The 27,163-nt window shown below is 53.0% G+C and overlaps 15 protein-coding genes across 15 annotated transcripts; 6 read left to right on the forward strand and 9 right to left on the reverse strand.

Annotated features, from left to right (window-relative positions):
- Positions 1-1,248: 1,248 nt before the first annotated feature.
- Positions 1,249-1,866, reverse strand: CTAM01_02921 (uncharacterized protein; the record flags this gene model as incomplete). The annotated part of the gene is made up of 1 exon (XM_060518959.1): positions 1,249-1,866. One exon carries the CDS (start codon positions 1,864-1,866, stop codon positions 1,249-1,251), a length of 618 nt encoding a protein of 205 aa, XP_060386762.1.
- Positions 1,867-2,217: 351 nt separating this feature from the next.
- Positions 2,218-3,363, forward strand: CTAM01_02922 (uncharacterized protein; the record flags this gene model as incomplete). The annotated part of the gene is made up of 4 exons (XM_060518960.1): positions 2,218-2,307; positions 2,414-2,585; positions 2,641-2,915; positions 2,974-3,363. The coding sequence occupies 4 exons, from the start codon at positions 2,218-2,220 to the stop codon at positions 3,361-3,363; spliced, it is 927 nt and encodes a 308-aa protein (XP_060386763.1).
- A 372-nt stretch (positions 3,364-3,735) lies between these two features.
- Positions 3,736-4,910, reverse strand: CTAM01_02923 (uncharacterized protein; the record flags this gene model as incomplete). Its single annotated transcript, XM_060518961.1, has 3 exons — positions 3,736-3,875; positions 3,943-4,764; positions 4,877-4,910. 3 exons carry the CDS (start codon positions 4,908-4,910, stop codon positions 3,736-3,738), a joined length of 996 nt encoding a protein of 331 aa, XP_060386764.1.
- Positions 4,911-5,356: 446 nt separating this feature from the next.
- On the forward strand, positions 5,357-5,887 carry CTAM01_02924 (the record flags this gene model as incomplete). The annotated part of the gene is made up of 4 exons (XM_060518962.1): positions 5,357-5,392; positions 5,489-5,531; positions 5,706-5,736; positions 5,800-5,887. 4 exons carry the CDS (start codon positions 5,357-5,359, stop codon positions 5,885-5,887), a joined length of 198 nt encoding a protein of 65 aa, XP_060386765.1.
- A 650-nt stretch (positions 5,888-6,537) lies between these two features.
- CTAM01_02925 (uncharacterized protein) lies at positions 6,538-7,028 on the reverse strand (the record flags this gene model as incomplete). The annotated part of the gene is made up of 2 exons (XM_060518963.1): positions 6,538-6,715; positions 6,814-7,028. The coding sequence occupies 2 exons, from the start codon at positions 7,026-7,028 to the stop codon at positions 6,538-6,540; spliced, it is 393 nt and encodes a 130-aa protein (XP_060386766.1).
- Positions 7,029-7,058: 30 nt separating this feature from the next.
- CTAM01_02926 (uncharacterized protein) lies at positions 7,059-8,153 on the forward strand (the record flags this gene model as incomplete). The annotated part of the gene is made up of 2 exons (XM_060518964.1): positions 7,059-7,139; positions 7,419-8,153. The coding sequence occupies 2 exons, from the start codon at positions 7,059-7,061 to the stop codon at positions 8,151-8,153; spliced, it is 816 nt and encodes a 271-aa protein (XP_060386767.1).
- Positions 8,154-9,262: 1,109 nt separating this feature from the next.
- On the reverse strand, positions 9,263-10,662 carry CTAM01_02927 (HAD-superfamily subfamily IIA hydrolase; the record flags this gene model as incomplete). Its single annotated transcript, XM_060518965.1, has 2 exons — positions 9,263-10,274; positions 10,334-10,662. The coding sequence occupies 2 exons, from the start codon at positions 10,660-10,662 to the stop codon at positions 9,263-9,265; spliced, it is 1,341 nt and encodes a 446-aa protein (XP_060386768.1).
- Positions 10,663-11,034: 372 nt separating this feature from the next.
- On the forward strand, positions 11,035-11,235 carry CTAM01_02928 (uncharacterized protein; the record flags this gene model as incomplete). Its single annotated transcript, XM_060518966.1, has 1 exon — positions 11,035-11,235. The coding sequence occupies one exon, from the start codon at positions 11,035-11,037 to the stop codon at positions 11,233-11,235; it is 201 nt and encodes a 66-aa protein (XP_060386769.1).
- Positions 11,236-12,747: 1,512 nt separating this feature from the next.
- Positions 12,748-13,100, reverse strand: CTAM01_02929 (uncharacterized protein; the record flags this gene model as incomplete). The annotated part of the gene is made up of 2 exons (XM_060518967.1): positions 12,748-12,780; positions 12,846-13,100. The coding sequence occupies 2 exons, from the start codon at positions 13,098-13,100 to the stop codon at positions 12,748-12,750; spliced, it is 288 nt and encodes a 95-aa protein (XP_060386770.1).
- A 1,195-nt stretch (positions 13,101-14,295) lies between these two features.
- CTAM01_02930 (short-chain dehydrogenase) lies at positions 14,296-15,108 on the reverse strand (the record flags this gene model as incomplete). Its single annotated transcript, XM_060518968.1, has 1 exon — positions 14,296-15,108. The coding sequence occupies one exon, from the start codon at positions 15,106-15,108 to the stop codon at positions 14,296-14,298; it is 813 nt and encodes a 270-aa protein (XP_060386771.1).
- A 1,285-nt stretch (positions 15,109-16,393) lies between these two features.
- On the reverse strand, positions 16,394-17,856 carry CTAM01_02931 (mandelate racemase/muconate lactonizing enzyme domain-containing protein; the record flags this gene model as incomplete). The annotated part of the gene is made up of 4 exons (XM_060518969.1): positions 16,394-16,435; positions 16,494-17,461; positions 17,531-17,679; positions 17,753-17,856. 4 exons carry the CDS (start codon positions 17,854-17,856, stop codon positions 16,394-16,396), a joined length of 1,263 nt encoding a protein of 420 aa, XP_060386772.1.
- Positions 17,857-18,314: 458 nt separating this feature from the next.
- On the forward strand, positions 18,315-18,542 carry CTAM01_02932 (uncharacterized protein; the record flags this gene model as incomplete). The annotated part of the gene is made up of 1 exon (XM_060518970.1): positions 18,315-18,542. The coding sequence occupies one exon, from the start codon at positions 18,315-18,317 to the stop codon at positions 18,540-18,542; it is 228 nt and encodes a 75-aa protein (XP_060386773.1).
- A 2,392-nt stretch (positions 18,543-20,934) lies between these two features.
- On the forward strand, positions 20,935-24,002 carry CTAM01_02933 (fungal specific transcription factor; the record flags this gene model as incomplete). The annotated part of the gene is made up of 3 exons (XM_060518971.1): positions 20,935-21,158; positions 21,453-21,477; positions 21,699-24,002. The coding sequence occupies 3 exons, from the start codon at positions 20,935-20,937 to the stop codon at positions 24,000-24,002; spliced, it is 2,553 nt and encodes an 850-aa protein (XP_060386774.1).
- A 1,431-nt stretch (positions 24,003-25,433) lies between these two features.
- Positions 25,434-26,137, reverse strand: CTAM01_02934 (ctr copper transporter; the record flags this gene model as incomplete). The annotated part of the gene is made up of 3 exons (XM_060518972.1): positions 25,434-25,912; positions 26,007-26,037; positions 26,093-26,137. 3 exons carry the CDS (start codon positions 26,135-26,137, stop codon positions 25,434-25,436), a joined length of 555 nt encoding a protein of 184 aa, XP_060386775.1.
- A 6-nt stretch (positions 26,138-26,143) lies between these two features.
- CTAM01_02935 (uncharacterized protein) lies at positions 26,144-26,637 on the reverse strand (the record flags this gene model as incomplete). The annotated part of the gene is made up of 2 exons (XM_060518973.1): positions 26,144-26,411; positions 26,444-26,637. Coding segments are annotated over 2 exons (462 nt in total), but the record flags the coding sequence as incomplete, so codon positions are not given.
- Between the last annotated feature and the right edge of the window lie 526 nt (positions 26,638-27,163).

Here is a 27,163-nt window from a genome sequence, read left to right on the forward strand (position 1 = left end):
CTGAGTCGTCTTTGCCATTTACCGGGCCTCCCCCTCCATTGAACGTCATCCCTGGACCCCCATTTCCATTTCCGCAACCCCTGTCAAAGCGGGCTCATCCTGGCATGGCAGCTCGCGGCACAGACTCAGAGTACGTGGTAGTCTCCCTCAGATCGGGCCCAGGCCCAATTGGGGATCCTCCACCAGAATCCATGGCGAGCCGCCGATGTGACTTGCCTCGACGGGAACTTAGCCTCGTAGGTACACCGTACTACGTACGCATAACAAGTCAAGGGTGACGAAAAGGCCAAGAGTCTCCCACTTCATTTTTGCCTGACCTCGGATGGGAATCTGGATCCCATGTGCGTCTTTTGTTGAATCATCGGATGACGCAGCTTTTGCGGTGATGCTCTAGGTATGCGCAGGTTGATGGTGTTAAAAAGCCAAAAGACGAGAAAGACAAGGACATGCAAGAGCATGATGCAGCCATACTAGACCGTCGGGGCCTCTCCTTCCTTTTCCTCGTTCCAGTCTACGTTGCCCTGAGGTGAATAAGGTAAGGTGCCAAGGGTGCCTACCTCAGGTAAGGGATTACCTGAGTTTACCTCAACCAACCTGGAAAGCGCCCGGGCCTGCTCCCTTCTCAAACCCGTCCACCCCTCGCATCAAGATACTTGCCAGTTAAGGTGCGTGTCCGTCACTTTTGTCTACCTGCTTGTTTGAGGAAGTACAAGTAAAAAGTAAGGTACCTACCTTAGCTTTCCTCTGCAGAGTTTAGAGAGGACTATCCAGTATCAGCCAGCAATTGGCCCGACACGCCTGTCACCATCATTATTCATCTGCCGCAACTTACCTTGTCGACCTTGGGTATCGGTCTGCTGACTCCAGACTTTATACATTAAAGGTACGCAACACGTCGGATGCCATTAAAACCGACAGAGAAGACAAATAGTTGAACACGTCTCCGTTTATACCTCTATTTGACGCGACTGTACTAATTTAACGTGGACGCGACAAGGTCCACGGGCTGTCAACTGCCAACGTCGCACTTGCACCAGAGGGAAACCCCGGGCTGTCTTCACAGCCTCCTGCCTGTGCTCGTGCCTCTTTGGTCCCCTTCTATTTCTCTCCCCACCCCCTTTCCCCTGTTCTTGACAAAAAGAGGAAGGAATGCCCCTCGTCATGAGTGACATGGCTCTCTGTTCTGATTTCCTCGTCCGATGATGTATCTGGATTCTTTGCTCATGAACCAGGGCAGCCCCGTGCATCTCATACGGGGCCAACAGTGCCTTCCATCCCATGATCCCATCGGATCGGTTGGCCCCTGCCATGACTTCTGGCCCACGTCCTCCCGTCCTTTCTGCATGTGGGTAAGCCACCGTGGTAAGGTAAGTTGCACTGCTCTCTCTGTGGAGGCAAGGTAGTCCCTCCCTGGACTGCCAGTGTAAGTGCAAGTGCGAGGGATATGTGGGTGTGGGAGTAGGACCGTGTTCCTTCTTCAATACGGCAATATCCCTCCTCCCTCTCTAAATCTGAAATATTACCCTCACTCCCCGCTCCCTTCTCATTCCCCCGGAACCTCACCTGCGAGCTTCTTCCATTCTTTTCTCCTCGCTCTGTACCTTGTTTCTTCTCTTCTGCCCATTCGGAATCTTCTTCAGCTTTTCTCCCCAGTTCGTCCCACGCTGGCTTTTCTCTTCCATTCCTCCCACTTCGCCTTGACCGTTTATCTTCCATTCCAGCTTTGGTCAACTTGTTTCGCTTCTCCCGCCCCCTCCCGCTGCAAGTCCATCCAACTCGACTTGACCTGACTTTCTCTCTCTCTCTCCCCCTCTCTCGCGACGTCGACCATCTGCCGCCAGTCTTGGCCCAGATCACTTCAGCCATCTACCTCACTCAGTCTTGGGGTTCGCGTTCTTTTGTCAGCTTCGTCGCCTCTTTAGTCACCTTGACCGTCTGCCGAGCAATCTCACACGTTCTCTCTGAGCCTATTTCGCGCCACGTAACGAACGTCCTATTTCCATACGAATATCTGCGCCGTGCCGGAGTACCTCACCAACCACTTGAACTCGAGACAGATCATGATGTTCTGTGCGACACTCTAAAAGATCCGGTCTTATGCGCAACAGGTGTTAGGAGGTTCCAGAGAGTGACGCGCCGAAGTTTTGTCTCCAAGACACTTCAGTTGACGTTAATAACATCAAGTATTCTGTCGCACTTACGTTCACCATTCTCATCATGAGACGTCGATTCTGGTTTCGGGCTTTCGTCATTACGGCCCTTCTTGGCAATGTCTGCGCGCAACTGGATTCATTGCCACCATGTGGTGTAAGTCTTTGCCGAAATAATCATTCAGAGACATGATTGGCTGCAATAAGACACATTTCTAGAAAGCCGAGCGAGTATCAAGGACTAACACGCTCTTGCCCTGCAGATTACCTGTGTCAACAATGTCATTGCCAAAGGATTTGGTTGCGCCTCTGGAGACAATGCCTGCCTCTGTAAACAACAAGACTTCGTGTTTGGTGTTCGCGATTGCGCCTCGCAATCATGCGCCGCAGATGTAGCACCCAAAGTCAATGAATATGTCGCGGGTCTATGTGCAAGTGAGGCAACTTCTTTCCCTGATCTAGTTGAGACGTCACTGACTTTCCATGATAGCTGCTACGCAAGCACCTCCTGCTTCGACACCGCCTGCGTCAAATCCGCCGGCTTCTACACCCGCCGTTCAGCAGACAACACCCCCGGCGGTGCTGCCGTCGACTTCTCAGCCGCCTCCGTCGCCATCAAGCTTGAGCGAGCCGCCGAAACCCAGCGCCGCCGAGACTCCCACTTCCTCTGAAGTCGCCAAAACAACTCCATCGGAAACCTCTAGTAACCCTGTCACTGATACTGCTCAGGCCTTCCAGCCGTCGACTGCAGTTCCGACCACCCTCGTAAGCTTAATGTTTTCAGTCTCTGATGATGTCTCTAGCACCGACTAACTCATTCCAGGCCACATCTACCAGGTCATTGTCCTCAACCTCTTCGAGGTCGACGTCGACATCTACCGGAGCTCGCCCATCGCAATCCGGCTCAGCCTCGGAGACCGGAGCGGGCAATCTAGAGAGCGATGCGGCAGGCCTCTCTTCATCTGCTAAGATAGGTATCGGAGTGGGAGCAGGTGTAGGTGTCCTAGCCATCGCCTTGGCCCTGTGGCTTCTCATCAGACGACCAAAGAATCGTACAAAGTCTATGCAAATTTCGGGCCCAATGCCTGGCTCCGGAAGAGACTACACTGGAGGTTTCATTGGAATCAAAGACAAGAATCACTCGGAGCTGGAGATGAAGTCGAGAAGGTACGAAGACATGTTGCCGCGCCAGTCACCCAGGCGTTTCGAGTGAGAGGCAGTTCACCGAGGCATTCGCCATGCCTGTCTTTTCGACTGGCCCATCTCAAGCAGATGAGCAGTGCAAGCGGATGTCTTCCACTATATGAATTATGACTAAATGAATGTTAATGAGCGGTTGCGGTGGAGTGGGGTTCAAAGGCGGTTGTCGAAAAAAGGTCAGCATTATACCACGGGATATCCTATTTCTATTGCATACATACACCCAAAGGCACCGGTAAGGTAAGGGGGATACGCAGCGAAGATGGCGTAAAGGACTCTATGACAGCTTTTCATTGTACATATTCTTACAGGTTTTGAGTGTGTTACAAGATGATATCTCAAGCACTTCCGGTTATGTGTCTTCCAGTTGTGACCTTTGTTTTTTTTACCATGAGTAGTAGGGTCTCTGAGCCGTCACTGGCCGGTCAGGCAAATGCACCCAGGGCTTTCTCCTCGCCTGCTTGGCCAACTTCTCCGTGTGCTCTCGTATCCTCGTTTTTTCCTCCTTCAAGACGATTGAGATGCCTTCAAACTACTGTTAACCTTATGACGGACAAGATTGAGTGGTAGAATGGGAAAGCATCAAACATACTGGTTGAGGGCGACTGCATGATGCCGAATCTGCCTCTGCCCTTGTAATCAAGCTCCTTGGCCCTCCAAGGTCCTCGACCAACCCAGGCTTCAGAAACATAGAGTCTTGTCGGGTCTGTGATGGTCATGGTCTTGCCTTCCTTGGTCTGGATTTTGATGGGCTGTACGTTGGTGGCAACGCGACCGATGCCCATGCGGCGGGTGACAACAGCCAAATCTCTGGCCTCCTCCAGCTGGTACTTGACTTCGGCCGCCATCTTCTTCTTGGAGTACGACATCTGCAAAACGGCCTCTTCGAGGGACTTGCCCTGGATCTGGCGCGCCAGATGCACGAGCTTCTTGACGCTGGTCTCCAAAAAAGGGCTCTTGTGCGACAGCTTCTTCTCAGTCTGTGCGATACGCTCCTCACGGGTGACGTGGCCGTTCTTGCGCACCATCTGGATGACCTTCTTTCTCTCCCAGCGGAGACGACTTCGCGGATCGGGGTCGAGGCGCCACGCCATCGTCTCTGGTGTCTTCACCGACGCTTGGGCAGCTTGAGCCTTGGAGCCACCCTTTTTACTGTCCGCGACGACATCGTCGACTTCCTCCTCGAAGATTGAGCTAGACATCTTGGGCTGCTGTGACTCGGCAAAGCGTTCGCGGACCTTTGGGTCATCGAGGTTCTCGCCCATCATGTCATCGGAAGCTTGGGCTCGCCTGCCGCGACGGCTGCCAAAGATACTGCCGAGAGTCCATTTGCTTCGGACCTGAGTGGCTGGTCGAATGGGTAGGGTAAAGGATCGAGGAATCGGTCGGGTGATGGCTTGAAGTGTCGAAGGAGCTGGTAGTTCAGAGAAAGTTAGCTACTTAGGGAGCCCAATTCAACAGGTGACAGCGATATAACACAGTGTTGGGGGCGAGAACGAAGCCGAAATAACATCAATTGGACATACCGGCTGAGGCCAACCGCCTCGTGGGAAGACTCATGGCTGCTACTGGTGTTGTTGATTCAAGCTGATTGATCGTCAACCAGCTTCAATCCCACCCGTTACGGGGAAAAAATGCTCGGAAGATCCCATGCGCGTTGATGGTCGCCCCTGGGCCACGTCCCTGGGCCTGTTTAGCCGGTGTTCCTCCGGCCAGTCTGCTTACCTAAGTTTTTTTTTTCCTGACTGAGATGCAATGGTAGATGCCAGGGCCAACCAGGGCGAAGCAGTTTCAATCACCGAAATGCTTAGCTAAGGCCCAACAGCCGTCACAAAGCCATTACCTTGGTTGAAGAGGAATTGAATATCACGTGATGTTTCCCGTCGCGCGAATTGATCAGACCATTCGAGCTACTCGCCAAATATCTTAGCATCGTCAAACAACCCTCCGATTACGAACTCTCGGCTCAATCGACTACCACAACCCTCTCCGCACTACACATCACAATGGCCGGCGCTACTGCTGTTAAGCCCATCACGGGCGTGCGTTTTCCCCCCCTTCCGACTATAGAATTTCCGCCGGAATCTCGGAGGAAGAAGACGAAGGGCAACGGACTGTGGGCTAACGACAATTGACAGATGCTGCGACGCAACCTCGTTCTCGACCTTGGTATCGCCCTCGGTAAGCCTTTTTCGTGGGCAGGGCTGGAATTTGCAGATTTGCTGCTGCTGGATTGAGGGCGACATGCGTCAATTGAGCCTCTTGGCTTCAGCATGCAGCGATTTGCTACTCCAGTGTTCAACCCTTGCTTTCCGACACAATCCGAGAATGACTCAACTAACGTTGCCTTTACAGGTCTTGGTTTCGCCATGGCCAACGTCTACTGGTACGCGATCGTCGACTGAGTTCTACAGAAGTCCCACCCCCGAAAACTAAGATTGAATCATAGGTACGGCTTCCACATGCCGCGCACGAACGCCCGCGACAGCTACTACGCCAAGCTCGAGCAGCAGAAGGCCGAGGCCCGCAAGGCATAAGCGACAATCAAACAGCCGAGACGAAGCGGGAACGGAGCGAATTGAGATGGTCTGTTAGATTGGGCGGAGGAAGCACGAGAGGGCATTTGCAGTCATAGACAAGATACGGGCTTCATCAGTCGATCATCCAACCCCGATTGTACCATACACTTCAGCAATTGAACCAAGAGCCTCTTTATGTGAATTGATTGGATGCATGCGTCGATGTTTGTCGCCCTAGTCGACGGACCATTGTCCACCAGTCCATGGCACTTGATCCATGCTGCCTCCACGTTGAAGGTCTTGCTTTGCCGAAACCTCGTGAGAACCAAGTGCGACAGACTGTGGTACGATCAAGAGAACTTGGCTTTGCTCGTCTGATTATCTCACGTATTCAGAAAATACAGGCTTTATCGCTCGAGACCTGTGTTGGTGATACACATGATCGACGTTGGAGCGTTGCTGTATGATCTACGGATATGATTACAGCCTTGGTTTCGATGCACTCGGATCGATTATCCACGACACAATCTCGCCGGTCCGTATCATCATACGATCGGCCAGGTGCGCATACTATGTGCTTCGAATGAGATGGCCAGATAAAGATACCTGGATGACGTGTAGTGTGCGTCTAGACGCCATAGATACCCCGGAAACAATGAAGCCCTGGCTCATTCATCCTCCCATGCCTGAGACCATTGATGGTATGATGGCTCACTAGAATGGCCGTCTTGCGATTTGCCGTTGCCTATAGCTTGGGAGTTGTGACGGGTGGTGGTGGTGGGGTCTGACTTTGAACCCTCCCAAGCTGTGGTCTCAACCATGAACGTGCCCTTTTTGTCTTGACATCTAATGAATCACATACACAATCAGTTTACAATATTCCCGACGACGGGTATTTGTGCGACACTGGCAAGGAGAAGGTATTAGAAGAAATCAAAACTCACTGTCGGAAGAGCCGGTGAATTGGCCAGCAGCGGACCGGGCTATTCCGGGACTGCGAGTTCTCGACAAAGCACCTGTACTGCGTCATCTCCTTCAACGCACACTTGGTCAGGTCGACATCGGCGCCTCCTGGCAGCTTGCGCTTCTTCCCCTTGACATCTGCCTGGACGTGCACATCCAATTTTGACGGTGGGAACGCGGCACACGGCGGCGACATTTGCTAGCGGCGACGGCGACGGCGACGGATATGGAGATGGAAATGCCCTCGGTGGCCGCTTTAGCCGGCGCAAGGCTGCTGGGCGAGATCGAGGAGACGAACCTGGACGAGGTACGCAAGAATCACGAGTCCGTCCTGTTTGCGCAAGCTGTGGGTTTTGGGTTGGGGGGATGCTTCTTCAATTGGTTCCGGTCGATGAAAGCTGGATGAGTGATGTTTCCGTTCAACTTTTCGTCCGTGTAGCGAACGCCGAAATCCCCATGACCGTTCCTCACCACCACCACCAGCCATCTTTGACCTCATCACTTGTACTCACGCCCAGCCCCGCATCATCCAAATGACCACAATGAAGTCGCACATACGCACTAGCACTGACATGAAGCACCGCAGATACTGTATGCTCTCCGCATAGCGATTGATCCCGATGCGCCAACAAACAAATCGAAGCATCCAAAGTCATACCCCGTTCCTGGACTTGACGATCTTGTCCAACGGAATTTTCGTGCAACAAAGTCTGCTCCATTGGCTGTGACCGGCCGCCAACTCCCGCTCGTCTACGCACTCGTCTCGGCCCTTTTGTCACATCCACATAACAAGACGGTACTGATCCTCGATACGGAGCACCGTTTCGACGCAACTCGCATCCTTGGTGACCCAGATGACCTGCGCCACGCCTACGTGCATCGCCCAGCTCGCCGGAGCACCACTGTTGATAGCCGCAGCGGCGGAAGCGGGGGCGGAGGCGGTAGTAGCATCGGCGCGGAGCAAATCCGGGAGCTCGTCGCCGCTGCGGAGAATTGGATGCTCTACGGCGGACACCACAGCGGCGCCCGGGAATGGTGGGGAACCATAGTCATCGGCGCACTCGGGGCCGGCGACGTGACTGCCGCCTGGAAAGGATGGCTGCGCGTTGACCGCGAGTACGTCCCGGGATTCTCCCTCGGCTGCAGCGCGACGGAGGCTGTGAAGGACCGCCAGCAACGCCAGGAAGCCGTCGAAGCTGCGTCGTGGGCTGCCTCTTCGCAGTGGGGCAGTTTCACATTCACAGAATCTCACTCTAGCACTACGACGCCCGATGCCAGGGGTCCGAGGCAGTCGAAGCGTGTCACTGGTACCGACCGATAAGAGATGCGGAGGTTGCAGAGGGACTTCCTGGAGGAACTCCTGGAGGAGCGAGGAGACGGAGACGAGCCAGCACCATGTGGAGGCGGGGATGGGGAGGAGTGTGCACATAGCAAACAAGCAGACTCACACTCCTCTCTGCGACCACCTTTTCGTACATGTACTTCTGCCATTCTTTTCTCCTCCCGAGTTCCATACTCGTGCGCCAATTCCTCCACTTCTTCCCCTCCCCTCCTCCACCAGTGATCAACAACCCGCGAATCCATTTCTGCCCGTGAGGAAACCCACGCGCGCGGTGGGTTGCCTTCTCCACAGAAGCAGGCGAGATGCGAGGGGGGAAACTGGCGACGAGTTACTCTTTGGAGACAATCTTCGTCTGGGCAACATCTGAGATGCTTTGCCAAGCAAAGACGTGTTCGGCCACTCGGCTTCTCACGGGTACCAATTCTCTAATGAACAGTAGCGCCAACGGCGGGATCAGGAAATAAACAGAGGGATGCAGCTTATATTCGACCCCGGCCGGGTCCTTAGCAGACCTGTGCGGGAGGCGGCGCGGCGCCAGGTCCGTGAATGACGGTGTTCTGCAGGCTCGGGGTCGGCTCGTGGGGAGGGGGGTTGCCAACAGCATGCTTTCATGAAGCTTGCTTCCCTTGCAGTAGTATTTTCGTTGCCCGGTTCGATGTGCATGTTCATGTCGAGGCGGTTGTGGCGGAAGAATTACTCGCAAATGCTAGAAATGGTGGACTATGATGAACTATCACTAGCCGACGTGTGAGCTATCATTCACCGCTATAATTCTCTCAGTACATCACAAGACGGTTAATCGGAAATGATAAGAGTAATCCAAAAACATTTGGCGGCTAATGCGCCTGTAGATTTGACCGATGCGAATCTGCTGACAAGCTATTTATGACTCTAGCATCTATCTGTAGTCGTGATGTTCATTGCTGACGCCTTTGGTATCACACTTTTACTCCGTCCAAGTGAATAATCAGATTCAGAAAACGAGGGAGCTCTGAAGAGAGCTTTGGCAAAAAATATAAAAACCGCTAATATCCCGAACATCCCTTTTTATCGCGCAAAGTTGTAAATGCTGAAAAGTCGCCGTTTCTCTAACCCAGAATTGGTTGCGAACGCTCCTCAAGGGGAGTGTAACACGCGCTACCTTTCTCCTGCATGGCGCGAAGGCAGTCTTCTTCGCCGAGGATGTCCTTGCGCAACGAGGTGACGACCCGCTTGCGGATCTCGCGCTGAATACCGTAGCGCACGGCGTCCAGGACGGTGTTAACGGTAGCCTTGGGCTTGTAAGCCGGCTCCGTACCATCTTGGTAGACACCGGTCTTGACCAGGATGCTGTGCCACTCGTTGTCCGCGTGCTCGTCGTACAGGTTTGTGCCGCGAATATCGGACTCGGGAGTATCGCCGACAAAGTAGACAGTGTCGGGAGGGGCGTCGAGGCCGTGCTGCTGGCGTCTCCATTGTTGCAAGAGCCTCGTCGCAAACTCGAACGTGCTGACCTGGGGCTTGCCGAAGGCGTGTGTGTGGAGCTTGCCCTTCTTCTTGGTAACGTCCTTGAAGGCGACCTCGAGCATGCGGCGGAGGGCACCCATGCCCAAGCGCACGTTGTCGTGGGCCGCGGACCAGACGACGTCGTTGTGGGAGAAGTAAATTGGTGGGCCCTCATCAAAGGTCTCGCTCAGAGTACCGATCTTGCCGCCCTTGGACATTGCGATATCGAGCATAATCTGAATATCACCGGCCCAATCGCGAGAATCCGCGAAGACGAAGACGGCCTCGATGGTAACGTCAGTGAAGTCACGCTCGCGAGAGTTCTTGAGCTCGTCGGGCGTAAGCTTGCGGAATGGTGTTGTGGCCGAGTTGTGCTTGATGATATCGCCGGGCGTGATGACGTCCTTGAAGCCGTAGCCTTCAGCAACTTGACGGCACTTCTCGCCTTCTCCACCGACAACCAAGACAGTCTTGAATCGGTCGGCCATTTCCCTCATGGGAGTGTGGCCACAAATGAATTGTGCGGGAGAGATTTCGATCTCCATTTGTTTTGACAAGTCGCCACATCTTTCTTCTTCGGTCTTGCCGCCTCCGTTCGTGAGGAAGATATAAGGACTAAAGACTTCCATGTCAGTTTCGGATGTAGGTCAAGCAATGAGTTGGAAGCAACTTACATCTGAATGCCGTATTCATTCTCGCCGTTGAGTACCTTCATAGCCTCAACGGCCTCGGGAATGGCACGGCCACCACGGATAAGGACACCATCAATGTCAAAGGCGAAAGCGAAGCTATCGGCCACGGGAGCATCGACTCTTATCGAAGGGGTGACGGGTGAAAGAGCGCTAGCAGGGCTTCCGACAGGAGACTCGCCAGGGGATGATGCTTCTGAGCCGTCGAGAGAGGAATCAGGAGTGCTCAGTGCCATATTGTCCAGTTGCTTCCGGGCAGCTTGAATGCTCTCGATGAAGCTGCCGGTGGACGAAGCTCGGTGATTGGGAGCCATGGTGGGTGGTGTAGAGAGTGAAGCTCTTCAAAACTGGTTAATTGAATGTGGGTAAGAGCTGTAAGCCTGTAAATGTCCAGGCTAGAGGGGCTGACTTGGGGAGTGAAAATTGAAGCTATATCTGTCAAAGACGGAGCTTTCGACGAAGATGATAAGTTGAGGTTGGGATGAAGTGATAAGACAAACAGGTGTAGATAATTCAAAAGGAAATCACGGGGGGGCTGCCAGATTATATACTCCCGGTATGAGAACATCTTGACTTGATGCTGACGTCTCTGATCTCACTCTCTCTTACTCTCTCTTACTCTCTCCCTGCCCCTCGCTTTCAGAAATGCGCGCTTTCGAGGCGCCCCTGCGCTACCCTCTTCCAACATGTGGAAGTCTCCGCTAAAACCAGGCAAACGCGGGTCCTTGCTCAGTGACACCCTTGGGATGAGTTTCTTGAGTCGTGCATGGTCGTGGATACCGTGGAGGCGAAGTAGCATGAGAAGTTTTTTTGGATCCAAGACCAAGAGAGGAGCCTTGCTCCACTCTGTACACACAAGGACCTTACCTGGTGGTGAAATTTTATGATTACGACACAGAAGAGGATAAAGACACTGCCCTTTGTTGCGAGCAGCACTGCTCCAGTAGACGTACTTCCGTACAGAAGAGTACCGCCAAAGGGAAACGGACCGGGATGCGGCTACTTGCCAAGAGGGAGAAAACTCGTGTGGCACCAAAGGTTCCTCCATCTCACCGCCAGGGCAGACTTCTAGTCAGTCCAAGTAACATTTGTTCCTGGCTCCTACGGGTTTTACCAACACAGATAGATCCAAAGTACAAAGTACAGACGTAGTGCAAGTCACAAAACGGGCGAGTAACCCAGCGAGCCACCAACAAGAGAAGGGCAAAAAGCATGTTTAGGAGGCTCCATAGGCAGAAGAGGGATCCATCTTGCCAACCGTCATGGTGGAGACTTGGCTTTTCGGGTTACTCGTTGCGGCTGCAAAAGATTCCGCCGTGTGTCGCGCAAGGCATATGGCTAGGGGCCTCGAAATGCCCCGAGCAATGATGATGATCTGGGTACCGATGCGGCAGCGATCGACCCTTACCCGAGGCGGCCTTGGCGCGACGACGAAGCACATGCGAGCCGCCGTCACGGCCAGCCGTTGGACCCTGAGGCAAAATGCAAAGGCTTATTACAGCATGCACAAAGGCTATTTGGTGTGTTCAATTTCTCTCACTTTTTCGTTCGGGCATGTACCGGTATCTATCTCTTAAGCCCAAACATGGAAGGATAAGCCAGGGGAAATCCAGGGCAACTTGGCCTTGTCACAAGGAATCTTGGTAGGTAATTCGGACCAGGACCAAGGACGTCAAAAGGGGGAAAAGGTAAATACCATGCGGCGTTTCGTATGTCGAGTCTCCGTACCTTTATCTGTATAATGGCACGAAAAGGTACTCCGTAAGGTAGTCCGTGAAGCAGACCATGCCTAAGTCAGTCGGTCTCGTCGGCTTCTTGTCTTCAGCATCAGATAAAGCAGCACCGGCGCAATCTCTGCCCCTCCTTCACCCGCCTCCTTGAAGACCCCTCCATGACTCCCATTGGGCGTGTGCCTACTCCTTATCGACGACTCCTTACGATACGGCAGGCTGACACAGGGATGGTGCCCGCAGGAAGTCGTGATAGCGCCGGTGGTGGTCCACAAATGTGAGAATGCACTTGCACCATGAGGTGAGAGATGTATCAAGGAACTTTGCCCGTGTGGTGGCCCAGCGGGTTCCATAAAAGCGGGTTACGGAGACCCCGTAGTGACGTCATTGTCAGTGGGCCCCGGTGTCGCGACAGCAAGGATTGCGATGAGAACGCCCGTGGCTCGGATGGCTACATTTCATTGGTCGCCGTCGTAGGCGAGAGGCTCCGCTAGACGGCCCGAAGTGGCAGTCGTCTCTTCCGGCGGCTTAGGTAATAGTAGAGAGCCTTTCTAGTGCCCCCCTATGGCAAAGAACCGGGCATCCAGCGGCATCGGGTCCGGAAACCCCTCGGTCCCTTGGCCGTTCGACGCCGGCCCTGCATGATTGCGCTTGTCTCACCATCATTAACTAATTGGGACATTGAAAGAAAACAGAGGCAAAGTAATTGCGGAGAGGCGAAGAAGAAGGGGGAAGAGAGATTCTTCTGTTGCTGACTTTTTTTTCAGCTCCAAAGAGGCCACTTCGCCGCTCATCACTTGTGTCATCGCCCCGAAAGAGCGCTTAGATACTATTCTAGGTTGGTTCATGACTCGGCGAATGACGTCCATCTTTCCCTTCTTCATCTCAAAGTAGGAACACACTATGTACGCAGAGTCCAGACTGAGTACGACAGTATTCAGGGTAGTTGCGTGAACAGGGCCACAAAATATCACCAAGTCCAGAACATTGATACCCAAAGAAACCACGCATCTCCAGACCATCCACTTATGCTGTACCCGCTCACAACATGTGTATTTTGTGGCCTGTTCCTCTAAACAAGTCCGGGGGTTTCATTATTCTGTGACCGACGGTCGATCTCGACGTTTCTCGAGCGGAGAATTGGGTATAGCATGGACACGGGCAGTGTATCTAGTGAACAGACGTGAATCTTGGTGTATTCGTAGCATGAAGAGATTTCGAGATAATAATGTAGCACAAGCGCAGTTGCTCAACAGCTCGATACCCGTCCTGCCGTATCACACGCTTCACCGAACACTCCCGAGATTTGCGGTTGTACCGGTAAACGCCCATTTCCCGTCGCGGGCCTTTGCTTCCTTTGCGGCCGGCCTCCCGTCACCGTTTTTTTTCTTCTTCTTTTCCTCCTTGCTGCACAACTACGCCATTATCCAGCATTGCCGAGCCGGAGGAGAACGCCCACCCACGGCCTACCAAGCGTAAACCAGGCTTCAGCCCGGCGCTATTACTGTCGCGTCCCGCTGCCGCCATACACGCTACTCGTCAGTCGCATTGTGATGCCGTCACCGTTGACCAGACTCCATGCAGACACCCCTGCCCCTGTCCGTATCCATACTGTATGTATGTAGGGATGGAGTCCGTCACTCGTTTAGCTAGTCGAGTGCACCTATCAAGGCCGTCTTATTCGTCCGTTGCCCTCGCTTGGATGGTTGGAAAACCACCGAAGACGGTGAAATTGGAAACCGGAACCACATTTCGCTCAAACAAAAAGCAGACAAACGACAAGTATGAGGGATGGGCAGAAGGGGGGCATTGGCTTGCATACGGAGGCCTGATCCTTGTCCAGTAATAAGAGGATGAGAGCGTTTGATGGAAGGGGAAAGGAAATCAATGGATTAGCGTGACTGGCCGACATGAGCACGCAAGTGGATTCAAGGAATAACGCTCACTTGCTAATAATCAATCATACATTCCTCAATCCTTGGACTTTTGTTTCATCCTGCGGTGCTCGAATGCGCCGGTTGGAAAGGTAGGCGGTCTTTGCAACTGTGTCTTTTTCTTTTCCCATCCGTGCCCTCATAAATCCCTCATCCCGTCGTACTTTTGAGTCCTCCATGGGCCGGCATTCTATCTGCTACTCGGCCAATAGGCGGGATACCCCGATACCAAAGCACTTTAAACCAAACAAAGCAAACTCGAGCTTGATAGGCTGAGAGCGCTTTATTGAAGATTAACAAAGAGGCCGCCGTCGACCAGCAACTGCGCGCCAGTCACATAACCACTCAGGTATTCGCAGGCTAGGAAGACGGCGGGCCCGGCGAGGTCGGACGGCACGCCGGTGCGGCCCAGTGGAATGCGGCCCTCCGTGTAGGCCCGCTTGGCATCGTCGGCCAGGTCCTCCTCGTTGAGCTGTGTCTTGATCGTACCGGGGAGCAGAGCATTGCAGCGAATATTGTACTTTCCCAGGGCAACGGCAGTGCTCTGCATGAGGCTGAGTACACCAGCCTTGGTTGGGGTGTAATGGGTCTGCTGGCCGCCACCGACGAGGGCGGAGATGGACGAGATGCCAATGATGCTACCACCGGCGGGCGATTGCTGGCTCATCTGGCGAGCGGCTGCCTGTACGACATAGAAGGCGCCGTCGAGGTTGGTACGGACTGTCTTGGTGAACAGGTCCGGAGTCAGCTCGAGAAACTCGGCAAATGTGCAGATGCCAGCATTGGAGACGCAGATGTCTAGACGGGCGTTGCCGGAATGCTCGACGGCACGCGCTACCAACTTTGCTGCCGTCTCGGGCTCGCGAACATCACCAATTATATCGGCCAGACGACCCGCGTTGGGGTTCTCTTGCTTTGCAGCAGCGGCGTCGGCAACGAGAGCATCAAGGTGGGGCTGGTCCTTTTCAAGACCCAAATGGTTTACGACAACGTTGGCACCCTGCTTTATGTATTCCAACGCAATAGCCTTTCCAATGCCAGTGGTGCCGCCCGTGATGATGGCAGTCTTGCCGGCAAGCAAGTTCGTCGGGGCCATGGTGCACAATGTGAAAATATAGCAAGCTTTCTTGAAAAGGAAGGCTGTCGTCGATATATAGGATGTCGAAATGAGGTCGTATGCGGGGTTGCCTTGGACGGCACGGCGTCGAATCAGATCCTGGTGATTGGATCAGCCAAAGAAAGGACCAAACGGTGAACGATTGGCGATAGATGGCAGACGATTGGCGAGTGATCGTGTTCGTCTGTAAATCCGTGGTAGGCTTCGCTCGTGCTCGTGCGCGAGGACGGGTGGTCGGCAAGTCTATATTTGTAGTTGACGATACATGCCTGGAAGAATTCTGGTTGGTGCGGAGGAGGCGGGACAGAGCTGTGAGGACGGAAGGGGGGGTTATTATGCAGCGAGGGCGGCTCAAGTGAGACCCGATGACCGAGCCACGACTGCCGCCCGCTCCAGGAGGTGCCTTCCGAGTCCCACGATACCTACTCGGGGGGGCAGAGTTGGGGGATCTTAGGTAAGGAAGGCTGCTTGTACGTATTCATTTGTGACCCCGGGGCAGCTGCCGATGACAGACCCCTTCCGTGACCTGCGTGAGACCGTGGCACGCGTGGGTACCCTTTTTATTCGGAATTCCCCATGACTTGCGGGCATCCCACTTTCCACCCCGCACTCTCGGTCACAATTATAGCGAGCCTCACCCCACCAACCACCATGTTGACCATATTGCGTATCCATCCCACCTGAGATGCTTCATGCTCTTCCCAGGGACGGTGTTTCCTCTGTGGTGTTTGTGATCCCGTCACTCCGCCCTCACTGCCTCCCAACTGGTTCCTTTCTCTTAATGATACACATCGAGGATGGGAGTCGTAGGCCAAGCTAAACATGGAACCCCCACTCTCCGCGTATGTGTCGCGCACGGCTCCGCGAATCTCAACTTCATCGCCACAGATCAAGTCGAAGCCTTTGGTTCTGACACATTTTACGAGTAATCCCGAGGGTTTCTCTGCCGCCGTAAGGCAATTAATGATCATACTATTGCATCCTTAGCCTTGGTTACAGAGAAAACAAATCCAGTTCGTGATGGTCAACATTCCATGTAGCTGCTGTAAACGTTGTCATAAATCTATTTTACGTGGTAGCTAAGCATACCAGCTGATTCGCCATGTACATTGCGCCAATAAGTCATGTCAAACACCGCTACATAGTTGAACCCAACCGCCCCGGTCTAAGTATTCCCAATAGCCGTGCAAGTGGCATGCTATTTTACTTCGACGATGTCACGGGCCTTTAAATCTGGCCGCAACATCATGCATAAAGTTGCTGTTTATTTCGCCTCCGTCTCCTCCACCGACTTGAGGGGCCTCTCCTACGCAGTTGTTAGCACATCTGATAACACAATGATTTGCGACTTTCTGTCCACTTACGGGGCTGGCATTCAAAAGGGCCTTGCCCGAGATCAGTTTTGACCTGACGGCGGGGTTGAGCGTCAGACCGAAGCCGGGCTTGTCAAGATCAGCCGTCGTCAGGAAGCCCTTTGTCGGGATGGGCTCGTCGAGGAACAGGTCGCCGAAGACGGGCAGAACGCTCTTGCCGTCGGGCGAGTTGGCGAGGTACTCCTGGAAGGGCGTGTTCGGCTGCGAAATGACAAAGTGGTAGCTGTAAGGGCCACTGGCGTGAGGCACAACAGGGATGTCGTATGCTGAGGCCATGGCAGAGACCTTGAGCAGTTCCGTGAGGCCACCGAGCCACATGACATCGGGCTGGATAATATCCAGGTTGCGTCCCTCAATGAGCTTGCGGAATCCGAATCGAGAGTACTCGTGCTCGCCAGTGGTGAACTTGATGGTGGGGTGCGCGCGCTTGATTTGCTCAAAGCCGTCCGTGTCATCGGGCGACAGACACTCCTCCCACCAGTTGATGTTGAGGTCCTCGCAGGCCTTGACAATTTCGATTGTGTAAGACACATTGAGACTCATGTAGCAGTCCACCATAATGGGGAAATCGGGCCCAACGCTTTCGCGGTGCTTGCGAAGGAACTCGACGTTCTTCTTCAGGCCGGCGTGGCCATCCTCTGGGCAGTACGGAAGAGGGACCTTGCCGCCCCAGAAGCCCATCGTCTTGGCTGCCGACGGTTCGGGGCCAGTGCAGTAGAAGTCCAGGCGCTCCTTGGTGGCGCCACCAATGAGCCTGTATACAGGCTCATTTCTCACCTTGCCAAGCAAATCCCAGATGGCGAGATCGATGACGGAGATGACGGCAAGAGGAAGACCCTTTCGGCCATAGAACATGGAGCCTCTGTACATCTGCTCAAACAGCAGGTTTGTGTTTCGAGGATCAGCGCCGATGAGGAAACGCTCAAAGTGCTGGTGGACGAGCCAACACGCCGGAGGACCTGCGCGGGATTTGGTCAGCAAAGTCTTCCTCAGCCATGTGCTCTCGTATTATGGACAAGACTACGCACCTCCAAAGCCAGTAGCAATGCCGACAGTGCCGTCTGTCGCTTCGATCTCGATGAGGAATGAGCCCAGGACGTTGATGCCCCAGCTAGTTCTTGAGTTACGGTACTGCTCCCATCGCGAACAGGGAGTGGAAATGGGGCTGTCAATCAGCCTGTTTATTGCATTGTTAACTCATGTCGTTCTATGTGTGACGAGGCTCATTCAGAGCAGCGCTACAAACGTACCAGTGGCCACCCTTGACATTGTGGTAATCACCGCCGGAACCAACGCCGCCAATGACAAACGTCCGAATCTCCTTGATGGAGGGGAAAGACCTCACGGACGCCATTTTGTTGCCTCCAGAATCCGCGTCTGCCAGTGTAGTGAGCAAGGAAGGGGAGGAAAGAGGGGGCTTTTGAGAATGCGCAGGTGAGACACGGTATGATGATGGAGAGAGCAAGTGAGGGGGAACGGAGGGGGATTGGGTTTATGGGCGTCTTTTAAGAGGGACGGAAGACCACTTGTCGCCGGGATTCCAAGACATGTGAGCGCAGTGAACAAGACAGGAGTAGAGGAGCCATGGCGACCGAATCGGACGAAAGTCCACGTTAGTGGGGTCTAGACACAGCAGATTCGACACGAGTCGGCTCGGAGCCAGACTGCTTTGTGCCATTGTGGTGGACGGTGGTGGACGGGAAGGTTTTGGAGATCGGCAGCAGATGCACCGACAGGCGGAAACAGGGGCAAGGCAGTGGGTTACGGGAAAGGACCCCTCCCCCTCATCCAGTCCCCATCTGCCGGCCTCGGATGTCGGGTGTCAGTGACATGGCTTTTCCTGAGGCTTTCAGACTTGTGAATAGTCTAAAGCGAAGTAAGAAACACTGTGAGACAAAAATATACGGGCGTTCGAGGGCCATCAAACAGTGGATGGGCACTTGGGCACGTTTATTGTGCACCAGCTATGATGATCAATGCTTCATACACATACAGCACGAAAAGGGAAAATCGTGCGTAGATTACACCTCAACTCTCTAATGGCTTCTCGCTTAGTCTCCGGCCAGAACCGATGACACGAGGGCACAGGGCCAATCGGACAATTCTGGGCGTTGGACTGGCTAGGCCAAGTGTCTACTGCAAGCATTGCTGCAGTCATTGAGTCGTCAATGAGTTGAGGGTGTGTGTGTTGGTTGTGTGAGAGGGCGCATGGTGATGGACAAGATCACCGTGGGGGCACGGGGGGAGTATCTCTCTCGTCTGGGGGTAGCGAGCAGGCCGATTCAGTCCCATAGTTGAGTGTATCCGCACAAACATAGGTACTCAGTAATTGACTTTTGAGGCGGTGGTGAAGCGCACAATCCCGGTTGCTCGGGACGGGAGAGGCCGTAGCTGAGAAGGCTTGTGGCACATTACCTTATACCATGGGCTAGCTAGCGTATGGTTCAATGGAAGGTATGTACGCAAATAATGCCATAATGGCTATCTTGACTCTTGAATGTTTACTTTTTCCCCTCTCGCCTTTATTTTGTCGGTACCTAGGTTCTACGGTGGTGAAGTTCGTGACTCGGTCAAGCTGTATCCCAGCAGTATCGAGCTGCACGCGATTCCTCTTTTCAAGTACCCACCGCTGGTTACGGGCGACTTCGGAGACGTGGGATATCTTCGCCCGAGAACTGCACCGAATTGCCCGATGTGGGTCCTACTCTTGCTGGTCCGAGGCACTGCACGCTTTCTCAACGAAATTCCTCTGCCTCATTCCATCTTGCCTTGCTCCTCTCAAAACATTTTCCTCCGAAGCACGTTACATAAGACATCTTACCTAAGGTCGGAGGTAGGCCGACAGTGAGAGCCAACATAATCAATCGAGCAGTGAGCAGAGAGAGCGTGGCACCTGGAAGATGAATGATAACTGAAGAGGCTGTTCATTGACGCAGGATAGTCAACCTGATATGACTGATACTGTATGGATGGAATCCGAGGCTGTACAGAACAAAAGACTGAGTCTTGTTTTGTGTTGATCTGTGGTAGGTATTCACATTAACATACTTAATTTCTTCTGCGGCGTGCCATGGTGACCGTCTCACATTATTCAAAGTACGTACCGATGTCTGGGACCACAGCCACCTCCACACTCTGGAGTCTGCTGTGGCTGGGTGTGAGATGCCTCATCCAATGAAAGAGGCTAATTCATTCCACACATTCCAGTCCCGAAGGTTTCATTGGATGAAAGCGTCCCAAGGACGGGGCACCTCGTTGAGCCTCGGAAGGTGCCAATCTGTCAGCGATTTCTCCGCATTTTCGTCGCTCTCGTGCGGGCAGTGGTGCGGGCAGTGGTGCGTGCGTGCCTGCTTCCTTCTTCTTCCCCACACAATCCATTTTCGATTCGGCCGCCCCCAACCGCCGGCAACATTCGCTCTCTACCTGTCGCTTCATCCCGCATTCTTTCTGATCTTGTCTTGCGCCTGATATTATAGTGGTCGTCAATTTGCTGAGCTGCCAAGGGCGAGCGCTCTCTCACAACGACTCTCTAGCACGGAAATCGCGTCGTCGCCTGACGTTCCTGGGCCCTTCACGTTGTCTTGACAGCTCGTTCCTAAGGTATCATTTCCGGGTGACACCGAGTACCTACGAACGTGCTTGTTGTTGTAATCTGTTCCCGCAGCCCACGCGTACAGGAACCATAACGAAAGCAGACCAAAGAGAAAAACGACTACTAGGGACCAGACTCCGTGTTCTACATTAAGCTTCCCAGTTGCGAGGCAGTAGTATCAATTTATCTATCCAAGGTAGCCAAGAATTTATACGTCTACACGCACCTGGGGTAAGCACCGCAAGGTAAGGTACCGTACCTTCCTTTAGCCCATTGGGACAGTATGTTCAGCTCGTCAGGCCCATCCCTCTTTCCCCATCTCTTCCAGTCCAATTAAATCCCATCCCGGTCACGTATTTCTAGCTCATCCTCTCCACCTCCGCTTCCTTCCCCTCCCCCGAACTTGCTTCCCCGCTCCCTTCCTTGTCGTCCTTTGTCTCGTGCAGTCCTTCTTGGTGCCTGTCCAACAGTCTGGACTCTCACTGGAGTGTGGCACGTGTGGGACAGAAAAAAAGAACACAAAAAAAATACCCCGAGCCTCTTCTTTCCCGACCCCAGCCTCCGGTGCCCTTTTTTTTCTCCCACCCTCTGCTCAACATTAACCCGAGATTCCCAAGCTTCTCCCGAATCCGCGCGTTGGAATCTCGCACAAACGCCTGCGACTCCAACTCATACGCACGCCTACGCGTTCGCCTTCTATCCGTGTGTGTGTGTGTGTGCGCGCCCGCCCGACCCAACCATTCGGCTCTGTGCCTGCGTCACACTTGCTCTTCAGATACACATCTCTCGGCCTTGTTTTACCCTTCCGCCAGCCATTGCTCGGAGACTGCCACACCGAGGATGCAGCACAACGGTCACTCCCTCAGCAGCCGGTCACCGCCTGCAGCTAACATCAAGTCGATTCAGCACAACCGTAGTCAGAGCCATGACCAAAATCAGTCTCATAGCCAGGACCAGGACTCTGACGACGGCAACCAGCTGCAAAGCGGAGACGAAAACGATCTTGACCAAGACGATCAGGATGTCACCCGCCTTGGGAAGCGCAAGAGACCCATATCTGTCTCGTATGTCGTTCCCCGTCCTAGCTCATCCCACCTTACCTCTCACCCCATGCCATGCCGCTCACTCTCACTCAACTCTATCACGCCTCACTCATCTCAACTCATATCAAACCCGGCTGCTTGGGTGCCTTGCTCCCTCTATCCACTTACTCACCCACCTGCCTCTCTCCCTCCCCTTTGCCCAGTTTCTTGTCTTTAATTGCCCTCTTTGGGCTTTGCCCCCATGTCCCTCGAACCACCATCGCCTGAACCCGTGCCTTCCGAGCAGAACCCTGAAGCTAACAATCCAACTCCAAGATGCGAGCTATGCAAGCAGAGAAAGGTTACACGAAGTTCCTTTTCCTTTCCGTCTCTCTCTTCCTTTCTACCTGAACCTCAGTTTCCCATTATACCCTATCATTGTGTCATGCGTAACTCGTTCACAAGCCGAGAAGTCACGAACTACTCTCAGAGATATCCTCTTTGTTCTTCTCTTCTTACGCCTCAGATGACCTGCTTAGCTCTAAACCTGGAATCTGTGGCTGACTCGCCTCGACTGAGTAGGTGAAATGTGACCGAGGACAGCCCTCCTGCGGCTGGTGCAGCCGCAATGGAGCCTTGTGCGAGTACAAGGAGCGCAAGAAGCCCGGCCTCCGTGCTGGCTACGGCCGCGAGCTGGAGCAGCGACTAGACAAGCTCGAGGAGATACTTAGAACTCACTCTGAGATTCTCCAGGCGACTCTGACATCCAACCAACACCACGGCGTAGCCCCAAGCATTCGGAATAGCAATCCAAGTCTGCCGAGTGATCATGGCACACCACGAGAGACCAATGCCTTGTTTAGGCCATCTGAGTCCCATCGAACGCCCCAGGCGGAAACGGCTCTCTTCCTTCAGAAACCATCATCTTACCCCTCAACTTCACAATCTATGGAGTTCGGAATGCCGCCTCCCACCCCATCCATGCACGAGTTTCAAGGTCAAATGCCCATGACCAGCATGGCTGCACCCCCAAGCCATATCACTGCCATGTCACACCCTAGCAGTGCGGCACAGGAATATTACGGCACAAACCAAACGCAATTACATTCTCCAGATGTTGCCATGGCACAAAGTCAGGCGTCAACGGCGCCAGACCAGGAGCTGCCGCCCTACGACCTGCTTTATGCCCTCGTCGATCTTTACTTCAAGCACATCAACACCTGGTGTCCTATTCTGCATCGAAAGACGACCCTGGATTCTTTGTTTGGCCCATCCACCCTTGAAGAGACAGATCGTATTCTGCTTCATGCCATTGTTGCCACAACACTCCGATACTCTACTGACTCAAGACTGACCGAGGAAAGTCGGCAGCATTACCATTCCATATCGAAGCAGAGGGTCTTGCTCTATGGCATGGAAAATTCCTCTGTTAAGGCCCTTCAAGCCTTAGTAATTCTTGCTCTGGATCTCGTCGGCAGCAGTAATGGCCCCCCTGGTTGGAACATTATGGCTCTCATTACTAGGTCAGTTGTTCAGCTCGGGCTGGCCGTTGAGAGCACTTCCTTTTCAGTCTCGCCAAATTTTACCTCCATTTATACACTGAGGGCCATGATTTTACCAGAACCCAAGGACTTCATCGAGGAGGAATCTAGGCGGCGGCTCTTTTGGATGATTTACCTTCTCGATCGGTATGCTACTCTAGCCACTGCCTTCGAATTCGCTCTGGATGACAAGGAAGTCGACCGGACCTTACCGTGCCGAGATGATCTATGGATCAAGAATCAGAAAGTTGAAACCCGATGGTTTAGGACCCAGGACCATTCTGAGGACACGAATCCTGAATACGAGATCAACAAGCCAGAGAACCTCGGTGCTTTCTCATATTACATAGAGATCTTGGCAATACTGTCCAAGATTCACAAGTTCTTGAAACAACCCGTCGATATAAGCGCTCTCAGCGACGTGGAGCAATGGCAGATGCGATACAAGGAGCTCGACAACATGCTCACATCCTGGAAGTTCGGCCTTCCTGGGGAGTATGGCAATATGGCCAAGTTATTCCAGCCCGGTAATAAGACGCTGAACTGCGGCTGGGTGATGCTGCATGCAACATACCACACGGCTGTGATCCGACTGCATTCATCGGCGGCGTATCCGACAACTCGTTCGCCAATTTTCACCCCCTCATACAGTGCCTCGCAGCGCTGTCACGGGGCCGTCGAGAACATTGCTGCGCTGGGTGAATTCGTCGTCAATAACGGCCTTTTGGCAAAGCTAGGCCCTCCCTTCGCATTCACCTTATGGGTAGCCTCGCGTCTGTTACTAGTCCATGGGTCTACCGTTGAGCACAAGCTCTCGCCTCAGATTCAATTCTTTGTCGAGACACTACGCGAAATGGGACGCTACTGGCCTGTAGCTGCGCGATACTGCGGCCTCTTGCAACGTGTTTTGGATGAACATCGCGACAGTGAGCGTCAAGGGGATGGTGTCACGCCCAGCTCAGTTAAGATACTAGCCGACATGCGTCGCACAGCGTTTGACCTCGACTTCTTAATATCCCGTCAGCCCCGTGCCAACGGCATGCCAAATCACAGCCGGCTTCCCAGCGTCACACCAGCCAGAACACCAGCACCAAATGAGCTCGAGTACCTGGACGTATTCGACTTTTTCAACGTGCCACGCCTACCCGCTGGCAACGAGATTCAGCATGGCATGAGCGGCAGTAACGGGCAGAACGGGACCACGTCGGGCATGGATGCTAGTAGTGAAAATGGCGGATCCAATGCGCCACCAGCCCCGGGCAACGAGTTCAACATTACGAATTTCATGGTTGATGCCAACAGTGATTGGCTCTTCAAGCAGGAGGGTGCCAAATTTCTTTCATGAGCGGGGTAGTAGTGCCACGACGAGGAGACATTCGTGAATAGGGTCCTGAGCGTGGGTGCTACTTTACCGGGTTTATTGGGGGCATCATTTACGTAGGAGCTTAGCAAAGTCTCCCACTCTTGCATTCGACTTAGCGAACTTTACTTTTGAAATGGCATTTGGAGGCTTGTATGATCATGATGGACTTCACGGAAGGATGAGCGTGAGTGAAAAAGAAAACTAGGGCTGTCATACTAGTGAGGAAGATGAGGATGAACAAGCAGTCAGTGGCTTGGGGACGATGTCTCGGAGGACAATAATGAGAAAAAGAGGATGACATGAAGCACTGCCACCTAGTCTTGAACGTTGCTCTGTGTCCATGTTTGTTTGACCCACGTCCTGCATCACAGGCCGCGTCCCGGCGGGCCATTCGGCCTCTCGCATAAGGTAGGTACCAGGCAGCGCTAGCCGCCTTGGACACACCAACCCCAGCTGAATGCTGTGCGACTTATCAGCTATTGAAGTGTGCGCTGAGAATGTCGGTAGAATCCAATCCATTTCTATAAACCAGTAGATGTGAGAGGACGTATGACATAGAGTATTGCCCGCAACTAAGATAAACGCCATTTGATTATAGGTAATCTACAATGATGAGGAGTATGACGATACTCTTTGGTGCGTTATCTTTAAGCATTGGTATAACCACACAGAAATTTTTATTGAAAAGACTAGTGAGGATCACGATGTAACGGAAGTACATCAGCAAGCTTGATGATGTGGCTGAACCCCCTGACCACCACCGTATGTACATATTGCCCAAATGGACAAACTTCAAGGATAATGGAAATGGTTCCAGTGATCAAGCTCGCTGTTTCGGATCGCTAGCCTAGAGTTGACCTCGGAGGTATACATAGCCTATGGTATGACTATGCCGGTGGTGATGTAGCGGCTGCTTGGGTCTTCGATGAGGCCGTATCAAATGTGCGATAGATTGAAACCATCGTTGATCAGTGGTCGGCGATTATCACAGATACAGACTCACTGAACCACTGCTGTGGACAGGCAGCAAGGAGCATCTCAAATAGATCTGCAAAACCATCACATTGCTCAGCCTTATGAAGGATTAGATAAGGTTTGCTCTTGTGCCGAGATTTGTTCCGGATACGAGAGCAGTGACTAGATTCATAACTGCAGGAAGAGGCAACTTCATAATTTGCCATGATGAACCAAGAAGTAGCAGAACGAATAGAAGAGCGAACGCAAGAGACAAAGGGTATTGATTCATTGTGTGCACGGTTTTGAGCACCTTGCAAATTGCTACCAGACCGAAGGAATATTCAACCTCACGCGACAAATAGCAGACATGTGCGCCACCAACGCCCCGTCATGAGACGCCTTTTCCAAACGCTCGTTGTAAAATCAGAATGCTAATTCAATTAGGTCACCATTCTCTCAACCGCAGCAGACACTTGGCTCCTCAATTCCAACAATGTTATTGGGAGCTGCTGGTGCCAGAGCCTCCAGAGTGACACGAATAACAAGCCAATCGCAAAGGAATTTGCCCAAGCCAGCGCCGATTATGATGGAAATGATGAGGTAGCCATTGTAGTACATGGCCAGCAACATGACGATGTATGCCAATCCAAAAGTCGCGGCGTGAATTACAGATCGGATGAGCTGCTGCAGTGGCGATGCACGGAAGACAAGCGTCTGAGGGGCGACAACAGTGGGAGGTTCGCAGCAGTCCGTCTCCTTGGGCATACGAGCTTGTAGTTCGGCGGCGCGGGCATGGAACTGGCGCTGGATGAGGGCGTCGTATTCTTTTCCGAGTCGTCGGAACACTTCGAGGAAGACGGTGAGCAGACCGACACCGATGCAGCTAGCGGCGAACATGCCGGCGTTCTTGATCTGCCATGAAGACGCGAGGAAACCTATCGCATCGGCTCGTTAGCTTATTTTCCGAATGTGTGGGCTTACAGCACAATGCTGCACTGTACCTCGAGAAGATACTCTCATTGTACTTACATGCGTCAATGGTATACCAGTTCCACAACATCTAGTCGTTATGTTAGATGAGCACATGTACTTGGAGGCCGCGGACAGTAACACACCGACATCTTGCAGTCTGTTGAGCTGGCCATCGAACTGTGGTCCATAATGGGCTAATTTGGCAAGCCAGAAGCTTGTATGCGAAGGGAGAAGAGACAGGGTTGAGCGACCAAAAGCAGGGGAGCCTGGCGTTGAATGAAGCTATTCAGAGTAGCAAAGTCGATATAAGTGAGGCGTCGCAGGTACGATTGGACGGAATGGGATACGATTTGTTGAGGCGGTCGATGGAGACGTTCGTTGACGAGGGCGATTGAGCAGCGATGTGGTGCGAATGGTAGTGAGGACTGGTTCGGGTTGAGAGCGTTGGAGTGAAGTAGAGCGCTGGCAGACGTAGAGATAACTTCAGCAGGCACCCCGCAGGCCGCTCGCGCCGGAATCGCTTGATATCTATACGGGCTGAAGACCCGGAGTAGGCCTGGAGGCTGGATGGGTGTTGGGTGGATATGAGAGAGTTGAATGAACGTCCCACAGGTACAGGGTCAGCACGGGCCGAACACTCAGCGATTGCAGGATTGTAGAAGTGACAGGGACCCGGAGAAGAGGGAAATGGCACACATAACGCAAAGAGAGGGCAAAGAAGGTGTGTGGAGGGGGATGTCACTACTTATGGGTTAGCGCAGATATGGCTGGCAGACCCTGGTCAGTCAACGGCAAAGGTGGTGCTGCGCAGGTTTCAAGAGGGGTCGGCATGGGACATGAGCATGGAGGGATTGAGTAAGGACTTTAGGAGCGTCTGTTTCCGCTGCTGACGATTCAAAGGGTTCCACTCATGCTGCCTTAGTCAACCGAAAGGATGTTACGATGGTATGGAAAGGTTGGGCGTTGGATAGTTGGCGTGTATCCGAATTACGACAGCAGACCCTCTATCTTGCTCACGCTAATCTGGCCTCAGTGTTTGCCAAGGGAAACAGAGTAGGAATAGACACCATTAGCAACTTACCTGGTCTTACCTAAAGCTGCTGGATAGCAACAGACTGGGAATGTGTCTTTCCGGAAATGACTCGAATCCTTTTGCCACCGGATCAAGTCAGATTAAAATCCACAGGCCATTGTAATATGCGACTCGATACTAT

This window comes from Colletotrichum tamarilloi (assembly GCF_030869305.1).
Source record: "Colletotrichum tamarilloi strain Tom-12 chromosome Unknown Scaffold_6.1, whole genome shotgun sequence".
Taxonomy (NCBI): Eukaryota; Fungi; Ascomycota; class Sordariomycetes; order Glomerellales; family Glomerellaceae; genus Colletotrichum; species Colletotrichum tamarilloi.